Genomic DNA, 26,980 nt, shown 5'->3' on the forward strand with positions numbered 1-26,980 from the left:
GCTCGTATTATCTCGGCCTGCACATATTGAATCTGCCTGTGTCACTATCTGTGTGGTGTTATTTGAGAACACTTTATTTAAGTTGTGTGCGCTTATTTTGGTTTCTCTCTAGTTCTGATGAAAAGGGTGAAGGGGATTTGAGAAGAGCCACTAATGGCTGAAGTTGGGTTTCTGCCTCCTGAGCTGACATGAAAGAGTTCCACCCCGTGTATTTAAAAATTCTAACGGGTTGAGGATTAAATATTAAACACTGCAGACTTGAGAATCTATTCCTCCGCTGAGGAATGAAAATCCTGGGAGTGTTCCTGACCTGCGGTCCACAGAGAGGTATGTGTATGATGAGAAATATCAGCTTACATGTCTCTCCGTAGGGTCATGGAGGCAACGTCTCACATTGGCATTGCCACAAAGGGTTTGAATTTCTGCTTTACAACCAACAAAAATAATTAACCTGTGTTTTTTTCTCTCCACTTTCTCTAATCCTCTCACCACTCTCCTCTCTCCATCACCTCCCTCCCTCCCTCCCCCCACTTCCTTCTCTCCACACTGTCCCTCTTTTATTCCATTCTTCCCTGCCTTCTCTTTTCTGTGGCTGTGCCCCACCTGTGGTCTGTGAACTGTGCAGTGAGCTCGAACCAGAGCAGTGCCCATGAGTACCCAGACTGCCGTGATGGGGGCAGCGAGGCCAGCCTGCTGGTGTCTCCGCTGGTGGTGGCTGGCATCGTCATCGGCCTGGTGCTCTTCCTGTCCTGCGTTACCATCATCGTGGGCAGCCTGCGCAAAGACAGCCGTCTGCGCAACCCCCACCTGCGGGCCAGCTATGGTGAGTTACAGAGAGTTGTCCATCGATGAGGCCAGTAGGTGTGTTAGAGGCCCGTTCATTCATAAGCTTTAGTTTATCGGTTTTCAGTTACAAGCTGTTTCATAGGTCTTATTTACAAATCCCTGGGACAAAATGTATGGCCATGAATTGTCTATGCTACTTTTCCCAGAGCTGAACCAATAGAAGATATTCAGTTCAGTCTTCCAATGAACACATTTCACCCACATGGCATTAATATGCCACATTTGGCATTCTCCAGAGCTGGCATTTAAACCAACCAGTGCTCTTCTCCTGAAACCTCAAATAAAGGGACCACACTCTGCCTGTGGGGTTGATAACGGAATGGGAAAATAACGAAATATTGCGCCAAACTGAATCACACACACACAGCCAAAGTCACGTCTGTGGAAGGCCACTTGGCCCAATGGACCGGGTCCTATTGTCAGTTCACACAGAGACTGCACAAAAAGCTCAAAGAGCATCCTTTGTTTGAAGACGCGGCCCCATTCTCCCTCTGCCTGGCCAAAGGCTGATATACCCAGATTTTATCGCACTGGCTTCAATCACAGCCCCTCTATCTTCAAGTAACCACATGCCCTTAGCCTTATGTTTCATAAAAGATTCTGACTGCTCCAGTGTAAAAACTGTGCAGATGAGAGAGATAGACTGCAAAAAGAAATATTTACTGTAAATCTGCTTATTCAGTTCAAAGTAGGATTCCTAAACCATGATATATATAATTCAGTTGAGCTGAACACAGAGCATATTTACAATCCTGACTGTGTGCTGTAGTTCACTGAGAAAAAGCTATTTTGTTCGTTAGTATTGTATTAAACTGCCCTCCCTCTCCACAGCTCCGGATGGCTTTTCATACGGCGGCTCCATCGGGGAGCTGAGGTCGACGTGTATCGAGGAGTTCCCTCCAGCGTTTGACTTTGACTCCTACGTGGAGACTCTATCACAAGTCAATGTGATGTATCCAGACTCCCCGCCACAGTAAGTCATTTAACTCTACTGTATTACCACCCAAAATGGCATTACGATCATCGTCATTCCTTTGGTCACCATTATGGCTAGATAAAGGGAGTTCTCTGATGGTCCATTTTCTGTTATCATCGTACATTATGATAAATGATGGATGAGTAATGATCATGATCACCACTATTCTTCTGGTTGGTTACCTCTGGGTGATCCCCAGGTTTTTTGTGTGTGTGTGTGTGTGTGTGTGTGTGTGTGTGTGTGTGTGTGTGTGTGTGTGTGTGTGTGTGTGTGTGTGTGTGTGTGTGTGTGTGTGTGTGTGTGTGTGTGTGAGATAGGATCTGGCTATGATAATGAAGCAGGACCATTGTGAAGGGTCAAGGTAATGGAATGGAGGGATGTGCAGGGGAATGGAGAACTGTAGTAATGAGTAGATGTGAGAAGTGGTTTTAAGAGCTCTCTAATCAATCTGAAGATCACATTATCAACCACCATAGTGGAGAGCCATAGGCTTTCTGTACTTAGTGCACGCTTACGGTTATATGATTGAAATGTAAAGGGTTTTGGAATATATGAAATATGTATTTCATGTGCATTCCAGTTTCCATGCAATAACTGCAGTTCTCTAGCTCAGTTAGTAGAGCACAGCACTTACAACACCAGGATAGTGTGTTCAATTCCCAGGGCCACCTGTATGTCAAATGTATGCATGCATTTTTTAAATTTAACTAGGCAAGTCAGTTAAGAGCAAATTTTTATTTACAATGACGACTAAACCCGGACGACGCTGGGCCAATTGTGCATCGCCCTATGGGACTCCCAATCACAGCCGGATGTGATTCAACCTGTATTCGAACCAGGGACTCTAGTGTCCCCTCTTGCGCGGAGATTCAGTGCCTTTGGGCTTCCGAGTGGCGCCGCGGTCTAACGCATGACTCAGTCACTTTGGATAAAAGTGTCTGCTAAATCAGGGATTCTCAACTGGGGGGGGCAATACACAGGCATGCGTGCCCCCCCCCCCCCCCCCCCCCCCCCCATCACACACACACCGATCCAATGAAAATGTCACTCTGCAACATTGTTTTGTTTTAAATGTGACACGACCAATCAGATAATACAGATCTTCTTCTGACAGCTAAAATCACGGAAGTTTTTAAAACGTGCAGCTCCCTCTTCGTCTACTGCTGCTTCCAATGTCAACAGCAAGTCGGACAACCCGGTCCCTGTCAAGAAGAGAAAATACCACCCGGACTTCATCAATCATGGTTTTACATATATTGAAGACAAGCATGGTGAGTGTAGATGTCCTATGCAACGAGCTGTTAGCTAATGAGAGCATGAAACCCTCCAAAATGAAAAGGCATCTGTACACCAAGCATCCAAGCCACAAAGATAAGACAGCTGACTTTTTTTAAAGAAAATTTCAATATCTGGTGTCCTCACAAGATTCATTGAAGAACGTATTCACCAAACAAGAAAGACACTTTGCGCATCATGCCTTGTGGCCCAGCGCATTGCTAAGTGCAAAAAAGCCCACACCAGCTCAGAGGATCTCATACTTCCTGCTGTGATTGATATGTGCACTGAAATATTGGGAGAGTCACCCGCCAACAAACTTAAAACCATACCCCTATCCAATGACACCATGAGGAGGAGAATCCAGGACATGTCTGAGGACATGAGGACATGCAGCTTGATGAATCAACAGATGTGGCTAACCATACAATTCTAATGGTCTATGTTAGACACGTGTGGGATAGTAACTTCGAGGAGCAGTTCCTTTTTAGTGCTGATTTTCCCACCACCACCACTGCAGAGCCTGTCTTTAACACAATTGATATGCACCTGGGCTCCGTGGGACTGGTCTGGGATGGGTGCGTCGGTGTGACAACTGATGGGGCAGCTGCCATGACGGGAAAGCACTTCAGGGTAGTAAAGCGGATCCTGGAGAGAGCACAGAGTGCGACGTGGAACCACTGCTTCCTACACAGGGAGGCATTGGCAGCGAAGGACATGGTGCCTGATAATGTATTACACTCCACTCCTGAACTGGTCTCCTATTTAAAATGGCTTATTCTCTTGAATGTACATACATGTTTTCTCAGTTAATATGGCTGTGTAATGACTTTCTTTAATACCATAATAGTAGACCCGTGAGACAGAGTCTATTTTGCAAGTGAAGCCTGCCCTAGAAGGCAGCTGCAATACAACATGACAAAATGTAATCATCAACAGTCCATCACATTGGGTCGCGACTCAATTGTCATTGTCAAATTTGGGTCCGCAGTCAAAGCTAGTCAAGACCCACTGTGCTAAATGATACTGTATATATTGATACTGATATTCTAACTTTGCTGTAAGCCATGCTCACCTTATTAGCAGCAAACAGTTGTGGGGACTGGGGATTGTGCTTGAAGATCCTTTTGAAAGCATTTTTTAGTTTCAACTTGCCAAGATGGCTGTCCTCTACCCTCCTAGTGTAGTCTTTGAAGACATACAGTAAGGAGACAGAAAGAGTAGGAGAGCTAAGCGAAAGAGAGGAAGAGAAAGAGGGAAAAGAAGACTCCATTTACACACCAGCCTTACAATTCAGTTCTCCTGCACGCTTGCTGAGTTAGGTCAGGCCTCGGTAACCTCTCTGAGGTTGAGTTGAACCATGCTGTTGTGTCAAGTCGTTCATTAGAGCACTGTTGCACAGCTCAACTCTTTCATGGCTGGGTGCTCCGCCTCACACTCTAAACTCTCCGCCCAGCCTGCTTCGCTCCCTGAACAAGCCTCTGGTGCTGCTGGTAAATGCCACTGCTTTGCAGTGAAAGACGCCTGATGTGTTTGATCTAAATGGCAGCCCAGCTAATTGGCGTCTTTAATAATTCAGCCATATTCCTCTCTCTTGCAGTTTGGTCTGCCATCCTTTCTAAAGACACGTATGAAGTGATGATGCCAGCTGACAAAAGAAAGTTGATAAGCTGATAAAAGAAAGTTGATAAGCCAGCTGATAAAAGAAAGTTGATAAGCCAGCTGATAAAAGAAAGTTGATAAGCCAGCTGATAAAAGAAAGTTGATAAGCCAGCTGATAAAAGAAAGTTGATAAGCTGATAAAAGAAAGTCGATAAGCTGATAAAAGAAAGTTGATAGGCCAGCTGATAAAAGAGAGTCTACAATACATTGATTGTAATACATGGTACAATAAACACTGTTTCTCACTACCTCTGTCAATGAGAGGAGAGGTTCGCCGTAGGTTTGTGTAACAACATGGAAACAACCTCCACCTGAGCAGATAGTACTCAATGTGTATCTACTGATGGTGTTAAATCAGGTCCTGTACTCTTTACTGTTTCCAATCATAATATTGTAACCTGCACTTGTATGCTATTGCCCCCACGATTGACCAGGTTCTACCTGAACTACAGTCTGCATTCGTTGTATTACAGAAACACTTTATTGACCTGAAATTAGTATTGAATGCAGGTAAAACTAAGTAAATGTTGTTATATCGACTGCATAAAAATAACTCTGATGATGTAAACATATGTTCTTTGGATGGTGTCCATATTGATCGTGTCCCGGCTTACAAATATCTGAGCATTTGGATAGATGAAAAGCTGTCTTTTAAAAAGCATATTGATGAGTTAGTTAAGAAACTGAGAATAAAAATGTGCTTCGTCTATAAAAAAATAGGTAATGCCTCTCGCTACATAGTAGAAAGCAGATTATTCAGTCGACATTCCGATCGGTCCTAGACTATGGCGACATCATCTATATGAACGCAGCTGCCTAACATGATTACTAAACTTTAGACACCCGGTCTCAGAGATGGTTAACTCTAGAAAATCCTTTGGTCTCTACTGAGTTAGATAAATCAGTTTTTAGTTTTTATTGCACCTTATTTGTGGAACAATCTTCAAAATGTTCTTAAATGTGATGTTTTGGTGCCTCTAGGGCAATTCAGAAATCTGATTGAGGACCTTATCCTGTCTGGCACCGGGGTTCCGCTAGCGGAACTCCTCCCACATTTCACTGAAAAGGCAGAGCGCGAAATTCAAAATATATTTTTTAGAAATATTTAACTTTCACACATTAAGTCCAATACAGAAAATGAAAGATACACATCTTGTGAATCCAGCCAATATTTCCGATTTTTTTAAGTGTTTTACAGCGAAAACACCACATATATTTATGTTAGCTCACCACCAAATACAAAAAAGGACAGACATTTTTCACAGCACAGGTAGCATGCACAAAGCCAACCTAACTAACCAAGAACCAACCAAACTAACCAAGAAACAACTTCATCAGATGACAGTCTTATAACATGTTATACAATAAATCTATGTTTTGTTCGAAAAATGTGCATATTTGAGGTATAAATCAGTTTTACATTGCAGCTACCATCACAGCTACCGTCAGAAATAGCACTGAAGCAGCCAGAGTAATTACAGACACCAACGTCAAATACCTAAATACTCATCATAAAACATTTCTGAAAAATTGATGGTGTACAGCAAATTAAAGACAAACATCTTGTGAATCCAGCCAATATTTCAGATTTTTTAAGTGTTTTACAGCGAAAACACAATATAGCATTATATTAGCTTACTACAATAGCCTATCACACTACCGCATTCATTCATCAAGGCACGTTAGCGATAGCAATAGGCACGTTAGCGATAGGGAATAAACCAGCAAAAGATATTAATTTTCACTAACCTTCATAAACCTTCATCAGATGACAGTCCTATAACATCAGGTTATACATACACTTATGTTTTGTTCGAAAATGTGCATATTTAGAGCTGAAATCAGTGGTTATACATTGTGCTAACGTAGCATCCTTTTCCCAGAATGTGCGGATATTTTTATGACACTCAACTATTCTGACCAAATAACTATTCATAAACGTTACTAGAAAATACATGTTGTATAGGAAATGATAGATACACTAGTTCTTAATGCAATCGCCGTGTTAGAATTCTAAAAATAACTTCATTACGACATCCAGCTTAGTTATAGCGAGAGAGTACCTAAATTCTGGGCGCAAACGACTATTTCACATGTTCGACAGATATATGAAATAGCATCATAAAATGGGTCCTACTTTTGATGATCTTTCATCAGAATGTTGTACAAGGGGTCCTTTGTCCAGAACAATCGTTGTTTGGTTTTAGAATGTCCTCTTCTCCAGTCAATTAGCACGGAAAGCTAGCAAAGTAGCGCAAAGCTCTCCTTCCTGAACAAAGGCACACAACGCAACAGGCCTAACGTCCCGAATAAATTTCAATAATCTAATAAAACTATATTGAAAAAACATACTTTACGATGATATTGTCACATGTATCAAATAAAATCAAAGCCGGAGATATTAGTCGTCTATAACGGCAGCTTTTCAGAAGGCAAAACCAGGTCCCTTCACGCGCTCTCCAGAAAACAGGAAACTGGTGACACGTCATGCCGAGAGCTTTTATTCGACCCCAGATCAAGTTATACACTCCATTTCTTCTCTCACTGCCTGTCGACATCTAGTGGAAGATGTATGAAGTGCATGTATTCTAATAAATATCAAGGACATTTATAGGCAGGCCCTAGAACAGAGCATCGATTTCAGATTTTCCACTTCCTGTCAGGAAGTTTGCTGCAAAATGAGTTCTGTTTTACTCACAGATATAATTCAAACGGTTTTAGAAACTAGAGAGTGTTTTCTATCCAATAGTAATAATAATATGCATATTGTACGAGCAAGAATTGAGTATGAGGCCGTTTAAATTGGGCACGATTTTCCCCCAAAGTGAAAACAGCGCCCTCTGTCCTCAACAGGTTATTACTGATTACTTTTCTTTCTTTCTGCTTGCATTTTTGTATTTATATGTTGATGTGTGTATTTTCTGTCATTTCTGTAATTCAGGGCTCATCTGTAAAAGAGACCTTGGTCTCCCTGATAATATAAAGATAAAATAAAAATAAATAAATAGTTGTTTCCTCACAGAGAGAGGGTAGGCTACGGAGCAGTTCTTTATTCCCTGTTTAGGTTCAGTGTGCTAGAGTCTAGTTAATGCACTCTTTCCTCACTGTGATTGGATTACATAGGAGGAGGATGAGACTTAATCCTGACAGTCCTCTAAACCTCCACAGGCTCAATATGCAGGTCTAGACATCCTGCCAGCCTCCACCACATCATCTCCACTCTGATCCCTGGCTGACACTACACCTGCTTACTGACTACAAGTCTGTGATTACATCCTAGACAGCTCCTGATGATTTCACTATCTAGGAATTACCCCATATATTTCGGAATGAAGCTAGAAAACTAACCTGAGAGGAAATGCAACCTTTCTGTGACTAGATGACTGACTACTCTGTGGGTTTGGTTTGAAGCCACTCACCTTTCCCTCCCATCCCTCAGGTATAAAGATGAGATAAGATAATTAGGTGGGTGCTTACATTTGTCCTATTTCACTTTTTTTTTGCATATCACACTGAGACACCCTCGGAGAGTAGGGTCAGAGCACAGATTTGTCATTATTGACGGCGACCCTGGAACAATTAGCGTTAAGTGCCTTGCTCAAGGACACGTCGACAGATTTTTCACCCTAGTTGGCTCAGGGATTTGACCCAGCGACCTTTCAGTTACTGGCCCAATGCTCTTAACTGCTAGGCTACCTGCCGCCCAGCATTCCAGGGTTGTGTGTGCGTGCGTGCGTGCGTGCGTGCGTGCGTGCGTGCGTGCGTGCGTGCTTGTTTGTTTATCCGGCTCAATTCTGCCTGCTTGCCCTTCATGGTTTGTTTCACAGAGTCACAATGTTATTTACATTTATATGACAGTTCCATTAGTGCGGCGGCCCCTGTGTAAGGCCCTGTGAGGGTCTCTAAAGAGGGTGAAATTACCTCTCCCTCCAGAGGAGCCATCTGAAACATCGGGCCCATTCCTGTTCAACAACAAATTATGAAAAATATGGAATATTACTGCCATAGACAGGGCTATTAATGTCACTGAATAGTGTGTAATTCAGTTTGCCGATATATCAATCTGCTCAATTTCTGTATAGATAGTAATGTCCTACCTCATTTATTCACTGGCCTTTTCCATCAGATAAACCTGTAGGTTACTTACAGTATGCAAATGTAGGCTAAAGCCCCATTTATAACTGGTTCTAACATGCGCCTTTTGTCCTGATCTTGTCCACATTCTTATTGTGCCCACATTTTTTTGACAGGTGTAGAAGATTAAAAGACAGATTGTGATCAGATTGTGATCAGGTCTTCCTGACCACCTCCGGAGGTAGCCAGGCACGCATTGTGTCTGGATATCTTGTAGACGGATCCGGACAGTGAAACCATTTAAAACATCACTATCCTGCCTTCTAAAATCATCAGTCAGGTTGCAACATTGACTTATGATGTCAATATGTGTCTTAAAATCAATAAATAAATCAATATTATGTATCTGTCTAATAATTTGCATACAGGGAGAGACCAAGAAAACTGGTCAGAATGTGGACACAGTGGATGGATAAGAGACATTTAAATACCATGTGTAGATGCATATCTGAAGATGTGGGCACAATCAGAATGTGGACCAGATCAGGACACATGTTAGCGCCAGGTATAAACAAGGATTACAAGAGAGCCTGAGTGGGTACGAGTGAGAGAAAGAGGAGGTTTAGCCAATCATGTCTCTTAACATGTCCAGTCGTGTTTCTTAACAGTCTTTGTTCTGCGCTAAATACCAACACCTGATTGTTGATAGTCAGAGCTTGTCCTTTAACGAGACAGACATGCTAATTATCAACAGATTGTCAACAACAGTGTTGATCTTCGCAGTGTCACAGCTACAGCTAAGAAAGTCCTATGCTAACACAACGGACAGGATTACCAGCTTCTAATTGGCAAATTGTCAAGTAGTGCTTGTGTTTTCAAGCCTTTAGGGAGCTGGTGTTATAATTGGTTTGGATGTTAGGCTCCACTGTTAGATGGGGTTAGTGGTGGTGGTGGTGGTGGGCTTGGTTGTTGGTGCTGAACAAGCCACTCTGTCAATGCCTCAGTCTTTCATAGCCTCCATCCATCTCTACTACGCTGTGGAGGGAGGGAAATCACTCCTCATATTAACAGAGGCACGATTCCTGTCTGAGACCTAATGGGCTTTTATCACTCCCAAACTACGTCTTCTCAAGCTACGTATTCTTCGCCGCTGTTCCAATTCATGTAGGAAACATCAACCACACCACAGGGATGTTTTCTTTTGCCTGAATTTAGGCTAAGATGTGTCATAGATTCAGGTAGATTTAGATCAGGAAGAATATGCAGTGCAAAATAGAAATATCTAAATCTTTTGGCCGAGGACCAGTGCATTGGAGAGGATAAAAGAGAGTGTGTTTTGTAGTGTACATTGTGTGCATAGTCAGGGATAGGAGGCAGCAGGGTGGAGTGGATGGATGGAGGGAAAGGCATGTGATGCTGGGCAGTGCTGCCATTGCCACAGATGGCTCAGGGAAACTACAGAGCTTACACCACCTAGATCAGCAGCTCACCTGTGGAGCCTGTGAAGGGACTTGCTTCCGCAGAGGGAGAACTGGGCACATCCCAGCACAAATACACATGCACACACACATACACACACACACACACCACACTGTTATGTTATTTACATACAGTACCAGTCAAAAGTTTGGACACACCTACTCATTCCAGGATTTTTCCTTATTTTTACTATTTTCTACATTGTAGAATAATCGTGAAGACATCAAAACTAGGAAATAACACATATGGAATCATGTAGGAAGCAAAAAACTGTTAAACAAATAAAAAAATATGTTATATTTGTCACGCCCTCATCAGATGACTTTGCCTCCACAATCACCCGAACTCAACCCAATTGTGATGGTTTGGGATGAGTTGGACCGCAGAGTGAAGGAAAAGCAGCCAATAAGTGTACAGCATATGTGGGAACTCTTTCAAGACTGTTGGAAAAGCATTCCAGGTGACTACCTCATGAAGCTGGTTGAGAAAATGCCAAGAGTGTGCAAAGCTGTCATCAAGGCCAAGGGTGGCTACTTTGAAGAATCAAAAATATTAGTTAAAAAAATGTTGGTTACTACATGATTCCATATGTGTTATTTCATAGTTTTGATGTCTTCACTGTTATTCCACAATGTAGAAAATAGTAAAAATAAAGAAAGACCCTTGAATGAGTAGGTGTGTCCAAACTTTTGACTGGTACTGTATACACTGAGTGTACAAAACATTAAGAACACCTTCCTAATATTGAGTTGCACCTCACACCCCCTTTTGCCCTCAGAACAGCCTCAATTCGTCAGAGCAAGGTGTCGAAAGCGTTCCACAGGGTTGCTGGCGCATGTTAACTCTAATGCTTCCCACAGTTGTGTCAAGTTGGCTGGATGTCCTTTTGGATGGTGGACCATTCTTGATACACACGGGAAACTGTTTTGCGTGAAAAACCCAGCCGCATTGCAGTTCTTGACACAAACCGGTGTGCCTGGCACTTACTACCATACCCTGGTGAAAGGTACTTAAATCTTTTGTCTGGCCCATTCACCCTCTGAGTGGCACACATGCACTATTCATGTCTCAATTGTCTCAAGGCTTAAAAATCCTTCTTTAACCTGTCTCGTCCCCTTCATCTATACTGATTGAAGTGTATTTAACAAGTGGCTTCAATAAGGGATCATAGCTTTCACCTAGATTCACCTGGTCAGTCTATGTCATGGAAAGAGCAGGTGTTCTTAATGTTTTGTACACTGAGTGTATACCAATCTAAACACACACGCTTGCATTCACGCACACGCACAAACTCACACTAACATCTACAGGTATATGCACAATAATGTATGCACAGCACATTCATAACCACACACTGTTGCTCTTGTACGTAGCTCTACAAGGCATGGGCCTCTGACAGTGCCAGGGAGCTGAAAGAATGAGCTCCCTGTGCCAGCCCCGCAGTGCAGTGGACAGACCGAGCCATATGCTCCAGTCAGTGCTGTCATCTCTCCAGAGCTACAGGCCAGAAGCCAGAGGTCCTCCCTCGAGTGACCCACACCTCTCCTTGGGCTTTGGAGTACATTGTATACCTTTAAATATTTACAGTATATAGTATTGCGCTTTACTTCCAACTTTTGGACCGCCTAATGCGCCTGCATTCATGTATCATAGTTGTGAGCGCCTCTCTAGGCGTTGGAAAGTAACACATTCTGTGTCATATGCACCACAGGTGTTTCTGGAGAAGTCCCATGGTTCTCCGTACTGTAGTTTCATCCTATGACTAATTAAGCCAAGATGACAAATTATACAACTGTGCTCAGGGAAATGAATGTGTATGCAAACATACATTTACCTCATTTAGCAGAGCAACTTACAGGAACAATTAGGGTTAAGTGCCTGGCTCAAGGGCACATTGGCAGATTGGTAGATTTTCACTTAGTCAGCTGAGGGATTCAAACCAGTGACCTTTCGATTACTGGCCCAATGCTCTTAACCGCTAGGCTACCTACCACCCCATAAAGCATGTAGATTATTAAAAACAGCAGTAGACTGCAGGCAGGATTGATTTGACAATCTAAACAGGGCTAGGCTGTGTTATATATGCCTTTGCTAGCTAATAATTCATCCTTTTTTAGGATGCAACACTTTGTGTTAGCATCCTAGGGGACTTATAGATCCCATAAGGGGGGGTGACTGCAACGTGAAAAATATTCTCACCGTAATTAGAGGGGGGATTCTCAGCTTGGTGAAACACTCATGAAACCCTGGCATGAAAACAGCTAGGCCCGCAGGTGTCCACAGCGCTACTGTAACAGTATAACTTTAGTACGTCCCCTCGCCCCGACACGGGCGCGAACCAGGGACCTTCTGCACACATCAACAACAGTCGCCCTCGAAGCATCGTTACCCATCGCTCCACAAAAGCCGCGGCCCTTGCAGAGCAAGGGGCAACACTACTTGTAGGTTTCAGAGCAAGTGACGTAACTGATTGAAACGCTAGTAGCGCGTACCCGCTAACTAGCTAGCCATTTCACATCCGTTACACTCACCCCCCTTTCAACCTCCTCCTTTTCCGCAGCAACCAGTGATCCGGGTCAACAGCATCAATGTAACAGTATAACTTTAAACCGTCCCCTCGCCCCGACACGGGCGCGAACCAGGGACCCTCTGCACACATCAACAACTGACACCCACGAAGCGTCGTTACCCATCGCTCCACAAAAGCCACGGCCCTTGCAGAGCAAGGGGCAACACTACTTGTAGGTTTCAGAGCAAGTGACGTAACTGATTGAAACGTTAGTAGCGCGTACCCGCTAACTAGCTAGCCATTTCACATCCGTTACACTACCATACCTGGCAAACTTTCGACAAATGTCTGTATCAGCGTGTATATTTAGAGAGAAAAGTCCTATTTTCAATGTTTATTTGGAGCTGGTAGTTTATTGCACCCTTGAAGGGATTAATAACATTGCTGAGCTGTGTGATGAATATCAGACACACGTACACACACACACACACACACACACACACACACACACACACACACACACACACACACACACACACACACACACACACAGGTACTTCTGTAAGCTGAGACTCTCACCCTCTTTCCTGGATCAGCATGGTCATAATTTATTCATGAAAACAAGTAGGGGGGAAAACTGCTGAAAGTAACCGGGGCAACAGCTGATAACTTGATATTCCTTCTGACTGGAGCTGACTAACAGTATGGGTTAGAAAGGTTAAGAGACATGTGGGTGTTATGTACAGTATTTAGTGCAACGTTTCCCAAAGTAGGGGTCGCGAACTCATGTGGGGTTGCCTGATTTGAAAATCTGGTAGCCGTTATATGTGGTTGTAGTAAACAGAGCGGTTTCTGTTTTCTTCCTACAAATGTCGCTCTATCTTTTGAACGGTTTAAACGACAAAATATTATGATCCCATTACTGAACGATAAGATTATCACTGAACACATACAGGTCTTCTGTTTCCGTCTACGATGCCCACAAGCTACGCAGGTCTCATTAGAACAGAGTGGACAAGACCAGGCACTAAACATAATGAATGGGTATGTTCTTTTCTACACAGAAGGTCATACAAAATGATTGCCTGATGATCTTCTGAACGTCTCAATATATTTTTGATGCATTTTAGTCACTTCAAACTATACTTTCGTCAGATTGAAACACTGTCATAAATACTGTCAGACTGATTTATAATAGACTGTCATAGCCCTAATTTTAAAAAGTAAACATTTGCCGTTGATTCCGTCACTTTTTTTACATGGTGGGGTCGCAAAACATTTTTTTATGTCAAAATAAGGGTCAAGACGCCAAAATGTTTGGGAACTCCTGATTTAGTGCTTTTGAAGGGCCCCAGTGCCCGACAGTGATTACTAGCAAAACAAATCCTTCTTTACCCACAACATCAGGATACTTCAAGTAGTCAGGTGACCCCTGGTCAGTTTGTTCCGATACTGCCCAGCTGTCTGCACAGCTATAACCAATGATGCATAAGAGTATGGAATACAATCAACTCAATAACAGCAAGTAACCAGAGAGAATTTGAACTAATAAGAAGTGGGGCATCATCCTCCTCTTCAACTCTTAGAAGAAAGTATCTGAGATAAGAAAATAAAGTAGTGGAGAGATACTGTATGCATCACCACTGACTGCCAGTTGTGTCATCACCTCTTAATAGTAAGTTGGCGTTTATGTGCCCACTGCTTTAACGTTGCTGTGTTATGCAGTCATTACATAACAGAGCATGCTACAGTATTGAGCGTTACACGTACAGAGCCAGAGGGAGGAAACGAGTGCATTTTTTCTTTTGTTTCTTTGGTTACACAGTTACAAAGTATCTCTCAACTTTTTTACAAAGTTGAATGTAAGATCACGCTCACCTTTTTACTCAAAATCGTAAAACAAATATTTTTCAATGTGTCGATCCAAGTAGAATAAGGAAAAAAAGGTGAAGGGTTTTAGAATAAAGTCAATGTTGTCTTGTCAGGTTTCACTCTGGATTTGTACTGCTATATGGCAAATTAATGGCCCACTGTAGTCTTGCATAGAAAATGCCCTTATGAACCATTTTTGCACTATAGCACCGGCTAATGGCAAGTCCTGTTTTTGTCTGGAACCCCGGATCATGTGAAATGTCTCTGTCCTGCTGTGTTCTGGGGACATTAAGTCTGTCTGAATGAGCCAGAGTGCGGCTGGAGTCTAAAATAGCTCTGCACGCAGGCATACAGGCAGCACTCTGCAGCACAGTGATGGAGGGTGGAGGGAGCAGAGGCCGGGGAGTTCGTCAGCTGCACGGCTCATTTGAAATCAAGCAGTCATTACTGAGGCTCCTGAACAGCACCTTTTACTGTCCCACTGAGCACAGAGCACCACCCGAGGAGAGGACCCGCTACCTGACTCTGGAGCAGATACCTGACTGTATGAGTCTCTATGAGGAGCAGATACCTGACTGTATGAGTCTCTATGAGGAGCAGATACCTGACTGTATGAGTCTCTATGAGGAGCAGATACCTGACTGTATGAGTCTCTATGAGGAGCAGATACCTGACTCTATGAGTCTCTATGAGGAGCAGATACCTGACTCTATGAGTCTCTATGAGGAGCAGATACCTGACTGTATGAGTCTCTATGAGGAGCAGATACCTGACTGTATGAGTCTCTTTGAGGAGCAGATACCTGACTGTATGAGTCTCTTTGAGGAGCAGATACCTGACTGTATGAGTCTCTTTTTAGGAGCAGATACCTGACTGTATGAGTCTCTATGAGGAGCAGATACCTGACTGTATGAGTCTCTTTGAGGAGCAGATACCTGACTGTATGAGTCTCTATGAGGAGCAGATACCTGACTGTATGAGTCTCTTTGAGGAGCAGATACCTGACTGTATGAGTCTCTATGAGGAGCAGATACCTGACTGTATGAGTATCTTTGAGGAGCAGATACCTGACTGTATGAGTCTCTATGAGGAGCAGATACCTGACTGTATGAGTCTCTTTGAGGAGCAGATACCTGACTGTATGAGTCTCTATGAGGAGCAGATACCTGACTGTATGAGTCTCTTTGAGGAGCAGATACCTGACTGTATGAGTCTCTATGAGGAGCAGATACCTGACTGTATGAGTATCTTTGAGGAGCAGATACCTGACTGTATGAGTCTCTATGAGGAGCAGATACCTGACTGTATGAGAGTAGCTCACATACTTTCATTTACCTCAAACCCATGTGAAACCCTCCAGAATAATGTTTAGAACAGAATGGGGTAATGGGATGTCAGAAAATATGCACTGAGTGTACAAAACATTAGGAACAGCTTCCTAATATTGAGTTGCAACCCCTTTTGCCCTCAGAACAGCTGCAATTCGTCTGGGCATGGACTCTACAAGGTGTCAAAAGTGTTCCACAGGGATGCTGGCCCATGTTGAGTCCAATGCTTCTAACAGTTGTGTCAAGTTGGCTGTATGTCCTTTGGATGGTGGACCATTCTTGATACACACAGGAAACTGTTGAGCATTAAAAACCCAGCAGCATTGCAGTTCTTGACACACTCAAACCAGTGCACCTGGCACCTACTACCATACCTCGTTCAAAGGCACTTAAATATTTTGTTTTGCCCATTCACCCTCTGAATGGCACACATACACAATCCATATCTCAATTGTCTCACAGCTTAAAAAATGATTCTTTAACCTGTCTCCTCCCCTTCATCTACACTGACTGAAGTAGATTTAACAGGTGATATCAATAAGGGATCATAGTTTTCACCTGGTCAGTCTATGTCATGGCAAGAGCTGTTGTTCCTAAAGTTTTGTACACTCAGTGTATACCTAATACACTTTATAGCTGGACTCATCTGATATATGAGAGCAATTGTGAATGTTCCTACTGTTCAGTTCAGCGAAACTTGTTACTGAAAATATTGTTTTCCCAGTCCTGTGCAGAGGAAGTGGAACTCTCATCCAGTCTATCATTAATAAAGATCTCATTTACTCCGGCTCCCAATGCCTTCTCTCCTCATTAAATCTCTCAGTGTATCGCCCGGCCCAGCCCGGAGGTGACAGGCTTAAGTAATCCACAGCCACAGTGCCATTTGCCTTGCTTCCCCACACCCGCTCTCTGAGAGAGTGATACTGTTTACAATTCCACAGATTCAGTTATCCCGCTGTATTTTCTCTATTCCCAGATATCCCCTGCGGTCGGGGTGGTAGAGAGCGATTTAGCGGCTGGTTTACACATATGACGATGGTCCGTGGCAAATGTATCTCAAGCCAGTCGACCTGACTGACACCATTTTCGCCTCTCTTTCTCTCCCCGCTTATCCCCTTTGTGTTACAGGGCCTCTATAAAGGCCAGCAGCTCTAGCAGTGTGGTTGTATGTGCTACACAGACTTCCAGTGCACTGTGGGATTGTGGGTTATTTGAGAGCTGAAATAACTGTCCATTGGCAGGCTCTCCCATGGAAAGCACCAAACCAAGACTAGCAGCCGCCACACAGGAAAAGAGCTCACAGTAGATGACAAGAGTCTCCTCTAACAGGCCTGTTTCACCGTTCAGATTTCTATTATGTTTAGTCACCAGACAGCCAGGACAGCAGTCGTGTCATATTCATTTTCTCTTCGTATGCTAAACATTTCATTTGTGTTCATGTTGCTAACTACAAACATAGAATCCAGGTCCATCGGCATAGGCTAAATTGTTTGACCTACCACTGTTTGAAGGTTGGAGATATCCTTAGGCCTTTTCAAACCTCTTTTAAAATGTAAAACTTATTTACCTGATATACTCTTCTTTATTGCAGCTATGATGAATGTGTGGGACCAGGTGCGACACAGATATACGTCCCCACAGATGACCCCCCTCCGTACTCCCTCACGGACCCCTGTCAGCGGGGCCACCAGCAGGCCACCTACACCAGCCTGGAGATGGAGGAGCCGTCCGCTGGAGCTGGAGCCTCTTGGGTGTCCGCCAGCAGCGCCGCCGCCTCCCACTACCCAATCGGACTGCATGAGCTCCGGCAGCAGCCAATATCCTCCATCTCCCAGTCAGCGTTCCCCCTGGAGGAGGCGCCCCCATACGAGGTGGTGGTGAGCAGGCAGAACCAGCCCATCCCTCTGATGCCCATGGACCTGCTCAAACACCTCTCGGAGGACAGCCATAGTCCCCAGAGAGCCCGGGCTGTCGCACACAGAATCCTGTAGAGCTGACTGGGCTAGTCCACTCCTATGCTCTTTGTGCGGACAGCCTGAATCTCTCTTCTGCTTCTTCCAGTGTCCCTTTGTGCATGACAGGCAGTATCAAAAGAGATGGACTTTCTGGACTGAAGCGGAAACTTTGGGTTGAACCTGAACTCAGTCTGCACCTTCCTTTCCTTCCCCCTACCTCTTGGATAAGCTGTGTCCCCCGACTCCCAAGATGTTACCCGCATCACTCCTCACTCTCTCTCCCTACTGGGGCACTGCCATGAAATCACAGGGCTACTACTAGTTACCTGGGGCTGGGAGTATGGTCTTTCTGTCCAGAGGGAATTCACTTCATACTGTACAATGGTCTCAGTTTAGGAGGCATTCACGCATTTAGGAAGCATTATCAAAGTCTGTTTTTAGCACCAGAAAAAACAGTAGAGGTAACCTGAAGTGGTTTCACATAGATATTCTGTATGTACTGTTGGTTCTTGTTGTGTTGTAATGGAATTGCTCTTGATTTAAAAACAACTATAGCAAGAATGCCTAATTTCACATTCCACCACATATCCATATCGTTTTATTAATATTTTCTACATGCAAATAATATTTGATTTATATTTAGTTGACTTTAGGACTCCGACAGTCTGTAAAATGTCCAGTAATTTCAACTGATAAATATACCCCAGAACTTAAAGGGGTTCTTTGGCTGTCCCCGTAAGAGAACCCTTTGAAGAACCCTTTTTGGTTCCATGTAGAACCTTTTCCACAGAAGGTTCTACATGGAACCCGAAAGGGTTCTACCTAGAACCAAATAGGGTTCTCCTATGGGTACATCCGATTAATCCTTTTAAAACACTTTTTTCTAAGAGTGTAGGTATTTTTTTGCACTATTATTTGAAATAAATAATTTTTGTGGTATATGGTTTTATATGGTTTCTGGATATAAACACATTCATATGAGCTGGAAATACTGTCTGATCTCTATAATTGGGTTTCCCCTCTGGGGGCTGAGGCCTATTCAGATCCAAACTGTTCTGTTTCAGTCTCTAAACGTGCACCGCCACACATTCCTCTTCTCTCTCTCTCTCACTACTTCTCTTTTTGTGAAGAGCTTCTTTAGGTGTTCACGAGCGAAATTACTATGAGCTTGACCCATTCGCCAGCTAACATCCAAGTTCAATATACCTTGTAGCAGAGTTACAATGGTATTTGACAATTGGTGCGAAGGACAAATAATATTAGCACGCAGTTTACTGTGATGAGGGATTTACTATACTTTAGTACTGTCATCTTTGATATTATGATAAATAAACAATTCATTTTTACAAAATATTATTCAGTCTAGACACATTGTATTTTTCAATATGCTGGAATCTTTAATGGTTCCAAATTATTATTCAGTATTTTGTTTTTGGTTGTGAGTATTCATTGTACAGATAAACTGTCTTCAGTTGAACTGCTTTTACATGTCTGTCATCCATGTATAAATGGTATAAAAATGACTGTGCCTGCCAAGCACTAAGTCTAAGACTGTTAGACTGCTTAACATTGTAGCCATAGTAACTTGAAACACTGATTGACAAATCAAGAGCTTTCCTTTTCCAAATAGCTTGTTATTTTTCAAGGCTTGTGTTACTTTGTTAAGTTATTCAGATAAGTCTATGTTCATCATTGAAACCCCAGAAAAAGTACTCTCAGCAGAAAATGTGACATAATGTCCATATTTTGTGTATAAAACCGTATTTGTGGAGTCAATGACCCCCTGTCACCTTTGGCCCCAGAACTTGGTATCTCTGTTCCAGCCCCCCTCTCTTTCTCATAGTCTCCCTCATTTATCTTACCAAATCCCTTATTGTGAAGTGATATCCTCGACTGATATCCTCACTGAACCCTTAAAGAATATTTTATAAATGAATTAGTCGCATGATTGCATTGCTGGCATTGTGGATAAAAGTTATAAAGAGATGAGTATTTATTTAGAATAGCTTTATCAATAATGTGTATAACTGTGGAAAGACTACTATTAAATAGCTGTTGTGAGATTCACCAGAATGTAGATGTACTAACACAGATGCTTCGCACTAGACAGAAACGTCTAAAGATGAAAGATCAACAGGTTATTTTTCTTGCATTACAATCGTCATCGAATGGATTTGACTTTGAAGAGAGTTTGTTAAATGGCTTTTAAAAACCAAATTCTGTTAATCATCACTTGTTAATACATATTCTATTTGTGGTCAGAATTGTCATGTCAAGCCCTATAAATAAAGCAATGTTTGGCCTGAAAATGATGTGTTAACTTGACAATGAGCATTATTGCTTATTGTTATGTACCTGCTGCAAATCTAGCGATGCTATACAACATTAATGATGGTCTTGTGTTTCATAAACTGAAATCTAAAAGTGCAATGCAGTGAATAGTACAACGTATTAGAATTGTGTGCATCGTGACACACTCTGAGTCATCTAGAAATGCAACTTTACCTGCCTTTACAAGTCAGTAGAAATGCACTGTAACTGTGTTGGAAGACCTAGTTCAATACCTGTTGAGGTAAAACTGCAATGCGGTTCACTCTGGTCTTACATGCTGTTTTGTCTTTGTTGTTTACTTCCTTCTGGTAGCACAATAGGTACATGTCCAACATAAATGTGAATCAATGTGTAATACTGTACATGTACACTTCCGATGTATAGTTTCCCTATAAGTCCCACTGTTGTACACAACTGTCCTGTGTGACAAAGATTCTTGTTTCCTATAATCACAGTCATCAACGTATATCCATGTTTTGTATTAGAGCTTTTATTAATTTCTTATATTGGGGAAATTAAATACATTTGACCTCTATGATTTGAGTCGGTGTGACTGTTCGTTCTGGTTTTGCTACTCTGGGCATGGAAATCGCCTTCCTGTTTTACATGTAGGCTACACCTAGGAGTAGTAGCTGTAATATAAATAGGAGGAGGGCCATTACTATTAATAAACATAGGGATGATAGAGGGAGCTGGGAATGAGGAGTGTTTGTATAGCATCCAAAAGTGCAGAAACAGTGTAGTGCAATTATCTACATTGGCTAAATGTTTCCCTAAACATTTAACCAATCGAATCCTGCTATGTATAATGCATGGGAATATGTTGTGACATCCTGTCCGTTGACAGCCATTCATTCCCCTCTGATCGGCTCTGAATGGTGTGTTTGGGTGGTGGGCTAGCTAGCTAATGTAAATCAGACTGAGCAGATGGTCTGTGCCATTGCTCTGCTCCTAATTACCCTCGTTGCCCAGTGCAAGGCTCCTATTAGGGTGTGCCAGCAGAAAGCTAATTTCATCTAGTGCCACTGCACTCTAGATAATAAGTCCACAGCGTCCATTATGAGGCTTTGTGAATACTGCACCCACCCAGATCTTATTGACTTAGGAGGGGAATCATTTAAACTGTGTTTTCCTTCCTGATGTGACTGACAAAGCAGAAGAGAGCTCTCTGGAGCTGCTCTGGTCTCTGTAGCGAGTTAGAGGTGACCATGGGTCAGGCGGACATAATCTGTGACAGAACCTCATAGATGTGTCGTACAGCGATGTCTCCAATCCCCTAAATGCCTGAACAATCACCATGCCATTGAAAAATAGTTTTAACATTATCACTATTCAACTGAAACATTCTTTAAATCAGGCTGCTGCAGCTATGCATTCATAATTCAAGGGTTTATCATCATTCTCTATCTCGTTGTTTTTGGTGGGGTATGTACTGTAACATCTATCACCTGTAGCAGCACAGAAAAACAACCTGATGGAGAGAGAGATACACTGGAAGTTGGTTCATTGCAGAGAAGAGCTGCTCCAGACTTTTCAGCGTCATCTCAGGTTTGTGGCATGACTAGAATATAATATTTTTTTTCTTTCCTGTAGCGCCATCTGTTGGAAGAAGCATGTCTTCAGTCTAGAACGGATATGTTATATTTTGTCCTCTAGATGTCAGTCGTGCTAAGCAACACAAGAGCTTCATTGATACATGGGCAAATCTAATATCGCGGTAGCCTAACTGTAGCGAAACAGCCATGCTTCCGCATTTTGTCCATTTTTTACCTACTTGACTAACCTGTCAGATCAATAACAATGGTGTGCCGTCTCTTTCACTTCCACTCTTGTCATACTCCCTTGTTCCTATGTTATTTCTAAATCCGATAAGAAGCGTGTAGCCTAACTGAACAGTATTTTTCAACAACAAAAAAATATGAAGGATGGTGTCGGTGACCAAACGCCTGTAGCGCGTAAAGAGGCTTTCGACAATTACCTAAATTACTATGATCAGATATGGAGTAAGGGTAACCTGAAACTATGCCAAGAGAAACAGGTTACCGTGGGAGCTAGACGATTTTTGCTGTTAGAGACAGACCCCGGAGAAAGATTTTCTCATTTTGACTTTTACCTTACTGCATCCGAATGCGTAAAATCCGGCTTTAAAGATTGTCGGACATTCTTCAGTGCGCTCATCAAAGCCACAGAGGTGTTGGAGATGTTCTGTGTAAATCTGTTTCTTTACCCATGGAAGAAGGAAATCAAGATGCTCAAGGTAAAAAAATATAATTGGCATGGTATTCATAGTTCGATTTCGACAATTAGGCCTAGGCTTCTTTTATCTTGCGCAATGCACCCAAGCAAATGGGGTGCGGAGGAGTTGTATCGACTTAGGCTAGGATAGTCTAATGCACATGTACAGATTATTATTATCAGAGTAAGAAATAGAGGGATAATATATGGCTATGGTTTTACATTGAAATGCCTTCTCTAATCACAAGCCACATATTCAAAGGTGCTGCTGTCACATATCAGGAAGTGAAAGTAAACTGTATAGGCTAAATTATTTGCCAGGCTTGTGAAATGTCAAAAAGTGAAGCATTATTTGAAACTGGAGAGGATTAAAGTACAGATGTTCTCCATACTGTAGTGATCATTTTCTTAAGTTTCATTAAGTTGTTGTTGTGATAATGAAGACTCTTATCTCCCACTCAGACTTTCACTGGCCCCTTTGTCTACTGCATCCAGCCGGTCCTGACAAAGAGTGCCACGAAAAGTATCCTTGAAACAATAGGGTATCATCTGGAGACTGACACAGAGTACCGACTCACAGACAATGCAGACCCTGAAACATCCATGAAAATGGGTTTTGAGCTTTTCCTGGCCCGAACAGAGTGTGAGTACCTGTTGGAGCTCATGGGTCAGCAGTCACAGCCTGAGTGTCTGGAGATCCTACAGAGGAGAGCTGCACCACGACATAACACCCAGAGGGCTGCCGAGGAGACAGCAAAGGACTCTGAAACAGAGCCCTTACAAATGCAAAAACAAGAGGAGAATGAAGATAAGGGTCTATCTAATGGTTGTTCCCTGGTAGACCCAGGACCGGTGGAGACAGATGAGGGAGACTTAACCGAGGAGAACCGTGTCACTGCTAGCACACCAGGCAGGCAACAAGATGATGGACAGATAACCCTCAACTTGGAGGTTCAGTCCATTGAGACGACACACTCTCCAGGAATCAGACCACCCAGGGGGTTCTTGAATGATGACAGGTCTATCCTGGAGATGCAGCAGAATTACCCAGACCTTGCCATAAGGCAGAAGCCAATATTCAGTAAGCCACTGGGTGGACCTCCTGTATCGCGGAGACGACTTATCAAAGAGAACACACCCGAGGAAGGTAGCAGTCCAGCCAATTTAGCTGGCAGTGATGTAAGTGGTCTCCAGTTCATCTCCTTTCACACCACAGCAGCACCAAAACCTCATCTCACAGAAGCAGTCCCAAAACTCCAGCCTCCAGAAGATAAGGCCTACAAGACTACTGCCACGCTCCACGGACCAACTCCTCCACAGGTAGAAGTGACCAGAGAGGGTCAGGAGGCCGATGATGCAGACGAGCTGAGCAAGCTGGCTGAGAGGATCGGCCAACTGCATGTCCATGAGCATAAGGTGGAGGAGCACAAGGTGGAGGAGAACCTGAAATACCCCGTAGAAGAGACAGCACCGCCGCATGCCAGTTGTCATGATGGGTCCCCTCACCAGGATTCTGCAGGGGACCAGAGCCAGCCTCTAATGTGCCATCCCTCTCTGGTGCCGGTTTGTAACATCCCAGGCTGTAGCAGCTGTGAACTAGCAGACAGTCCCCACAAACACATTCCTGGTAGGGACACCATCAAAGAGCCACCTCACTCCATCTATGTCCCAACCAACCACCTGGACCCCCCAGTGCCGGACCCTACTGCTGCTGACCACCAGCCCTCCGCAGGCCCTCAGCACCAGGACATGGAGGGCCCCATCCCTCAGCCCTCAGAGGACGAGCTGCTTCAGACATATGTCATGGTGGACGAGCCTTAGAGGAAGTAAGGTCATGATTGAATGCTGGTGCTCCTGGAGCATCAGGACACACAGAGAGAAATTGATTGACATGCCTGTTCAGGTCTAAAACATCCCTTGCCACTAAGTTGTTTTGGTCTGGGGCGATTCAATCAGTGGACGCTGCTGATGGGAGGACGGCTCATAATAATGGCTGTAACAGAGCAAATGAAATGGCATCAAACCATGTTTGATGTGTTTGATACCATTCCACTGATTCTGCTCCAGGCATTACCACGAGCCCGTCCTCCCCAATTAAGTTGCTACCAACCTCCTGTGGATTCAATGTATGAAGGTGACGGAAATAATTTCTTAATTGAATTTAATTCCTCTTCAGTATTTTCTGGTCTTTGCTTTGTACTCTTTCTCAGGAGATAGACTTTTAATACAATGTTAATTATGCTTGACCTAATTTATGAGGTGGAGGTAATATTTCCACTGTGTCCTTTTACAGTGACAGTGCCTTACTGAAATTAATTTGATGCCAATCCTGCACTTACTTTCCTTGCTCATTGTCATTGGGACTACCGAATGCTTTGTAATGTTTATGAAAATGTACGTCCAATTGTATTCAGAATGTTATGACTTTTTTAAACAAAAATAAACAAAAATTGAAAACTTTCGTGGTCTTCAGAAGTTCAAATGGATCATACAAAATAGACTGTTACACTAACTTTACATCGGCAATATAGCATACATTAACATATGTTATTATACAAAATCCCTCTTAGGCATTTATTTAAATGATCTCAGCGAAAGAGTACAAGATTTGGCACAATAACTGTCGGTCCTGTTCACAACTAAGTGCAATTCCAGCCTGACAACATGTTCCTCTATATATTAGCAGTAAATAAAATAAGAACAAAACACATAGCTATGTTAGTGCATATATATATATATGGAAATATATTTTGGAATATATGTTGGAAAGCGACTTGAAGCAGTAAATATACAGTATGGAATACTTGCGGTCTGAAAATGTACTGGTCAGAGAGTTGTTCTAAGACAGTGTGTAACAGTGGACAAGATAACAGAAACTCCACAAGCTCATTCTGGTGTTCTCTCTTGGACTATAAATACCTGCTTACAGACAACATATTTACTGCCATTGTTGGTGCAGCATGTGTACAGTGCCTTCAGAAAGTATTCAGACCCCTTGACTTTTTCCACATTTTGTTACGTTACAGCCTTTTTCTAAAATGTATTAAATCAATTACAATCCTCAGGAATTCACACAATACCCCATAATGACAAAGCGAAATAACTGGTTAAGCAATGTTTGCAAATTTATAAAAAACAGAAATACCTTATTTACATTAGTATTTCAGACACTTCGCTATGAGACTCGAAATTGAGCTCAAGTGCATCCCGTTTCCATTGATCATCCTTGAGATGTTTCTACAACTTGATTGGAGTCCAACTGTGGTAATTTCAATTGATTGGACATGATTTGGAAAGGCCCACACCTGTCTATATACAGTGGCTTGTGAAAGTATTCACCCCCCTTGGCATTTTTCCTATTTTGTTGCCTTACAACCTGGAATGAAAATAGATTTTTGATTTACACTTTGAAGATGCAAAATATTTTTTATTGTGAAACAAACAAATAACACAAAAAAACTGAAAACTTGAGCGTGCACAACTATTCAATATGACCAGTGCAATATATCTGCTGGAGCGCGTGCTATGGGTGGGTGTTGCTATGGTGACCAGTGAGCTGAGATAAGGCCCCCTTTACCTAGCAAAGACTTAGAGATGACCTGGAGCCAGTGGGTTTGGCGACGGATATGTAGTGAGGGCCAGCCAACGAGAGCATAGAGGTCGCAGTGGTGGGTAGTATATGGGGCTTTGGTGACAAAACGGATGGCACTGTGATAGACTACATCCAGTTTTCTGATTAGAGTGTTGGAGGCTATCTTGTAAATGACATCGCCGAAGTCAAGGATCGGCAGGATAGTCAGTTTTACGAGGGTATGTTTGGCGGCATGAGTGAAAGAGGCTTTGTTGCGAAATAGGAAGCCGATCTAGATTTAATTTTGGATTGGAGATGCTTAATGTGAGTCTGGAAGGAGAGTTTACAGTCTAACCAGACGCCTAGGTATTTGTAGTTGTCCACATATTCTAGGTCAGAACCGTCCAGAGTAGTGATGCTAGTCGGGCGGGAGGGTGCGTGCAGCAATCGGTTGAAAAGCATGCACTTAGTTTTACTAGCATTTAAAAGCAGTTGGAGGCCACGGAAGGAGTGTTGTATGGCGTTGAAGCTCGTTTGGAGGTTTGATAGCACGGTGTCCAAAGGTCCAGATGTATACAGAATGGTGTCGTCTGCGTAGAGGTGGATCAGAGAATCACCAGCAGCAAGAGCGACATCATTGATATATACAGAGAAGAGAGTCATCCAGAGAACTGAGCCCTGTGGCACCCCGATAGAGCTGCCAGAGGTCTGGACAACAGGCCCTCCAATTTGACACACTGAACTCCATCTGAGAAGTAGTTGGTGAACCAGGCGAGGCAGTCATTTGAGAAGCCAAGGCTATTGAGTCTGCCGATAAGAATGCGGTGATTGACAGAGTCGAAAGCTTTGGCCAGGTCGATGAAGACG

The 26,980-nt window shown here is 43.0% G+C and overlaps 2 protein-coding genes across 2 annotated transcripts; both read left to right on the top strand.

Moving 5' to 3' along the window:
* Window positions 1-284: 284 nt before the first annotated feature.
* Window positions 285-18,012, top strand: LOC120025074 (protein BEAN1-like). Its single transcript, XM_038969510.1, has 4 exons — window positions 285-327; window positions 626-823; window positions 1,678-1,819; window positions 17,613-18,012. Exons 1-4 carry the CDS (start codon window positions 285-287, stop codon window positions 18,010-18,012), a joined length of 783 nt encoding a protein of 260 aa, XP_038825438.1.
* A 4,033-nt stretch (window positions 18,013-22,045) lies between these two features.
* Window positions 22,046-25,003, top strand: LOC120025124. Its single transcript, XM_038969560.1, has 2 exons — window positions 22,046-22,564; window positions 23,005-25,003. Exons 1-2 carry the CDS (start codon window positions 22,226-22,228, stop codon window positions 24,361-24,363), a joined length of 1,698 nt encoding a protein of 565 aa, XP_038825488.1. The 5' UTR covers window positions 22,046-22,225; the 3' UTR covers window positions 24,364-25,003.
* Window positions 25,004-26,980: the final 1,977 nt, after the last annotated feature.

This window comes from Salvelinus namaycush, chromosome 30 (assembly GCF_016432855.1).
Source record: "Salvelinus namaycush isolate Seneca chromosome 30, SaNama_1.0, whole genome shotgun sequence".
Classification (NCBI taxonomy): Eukaryota; Metazoa; Chordata; class Actinopteri; order Salmoniformes; family Salmonidae; genus Salvelinus; species Salvelinus namaycush.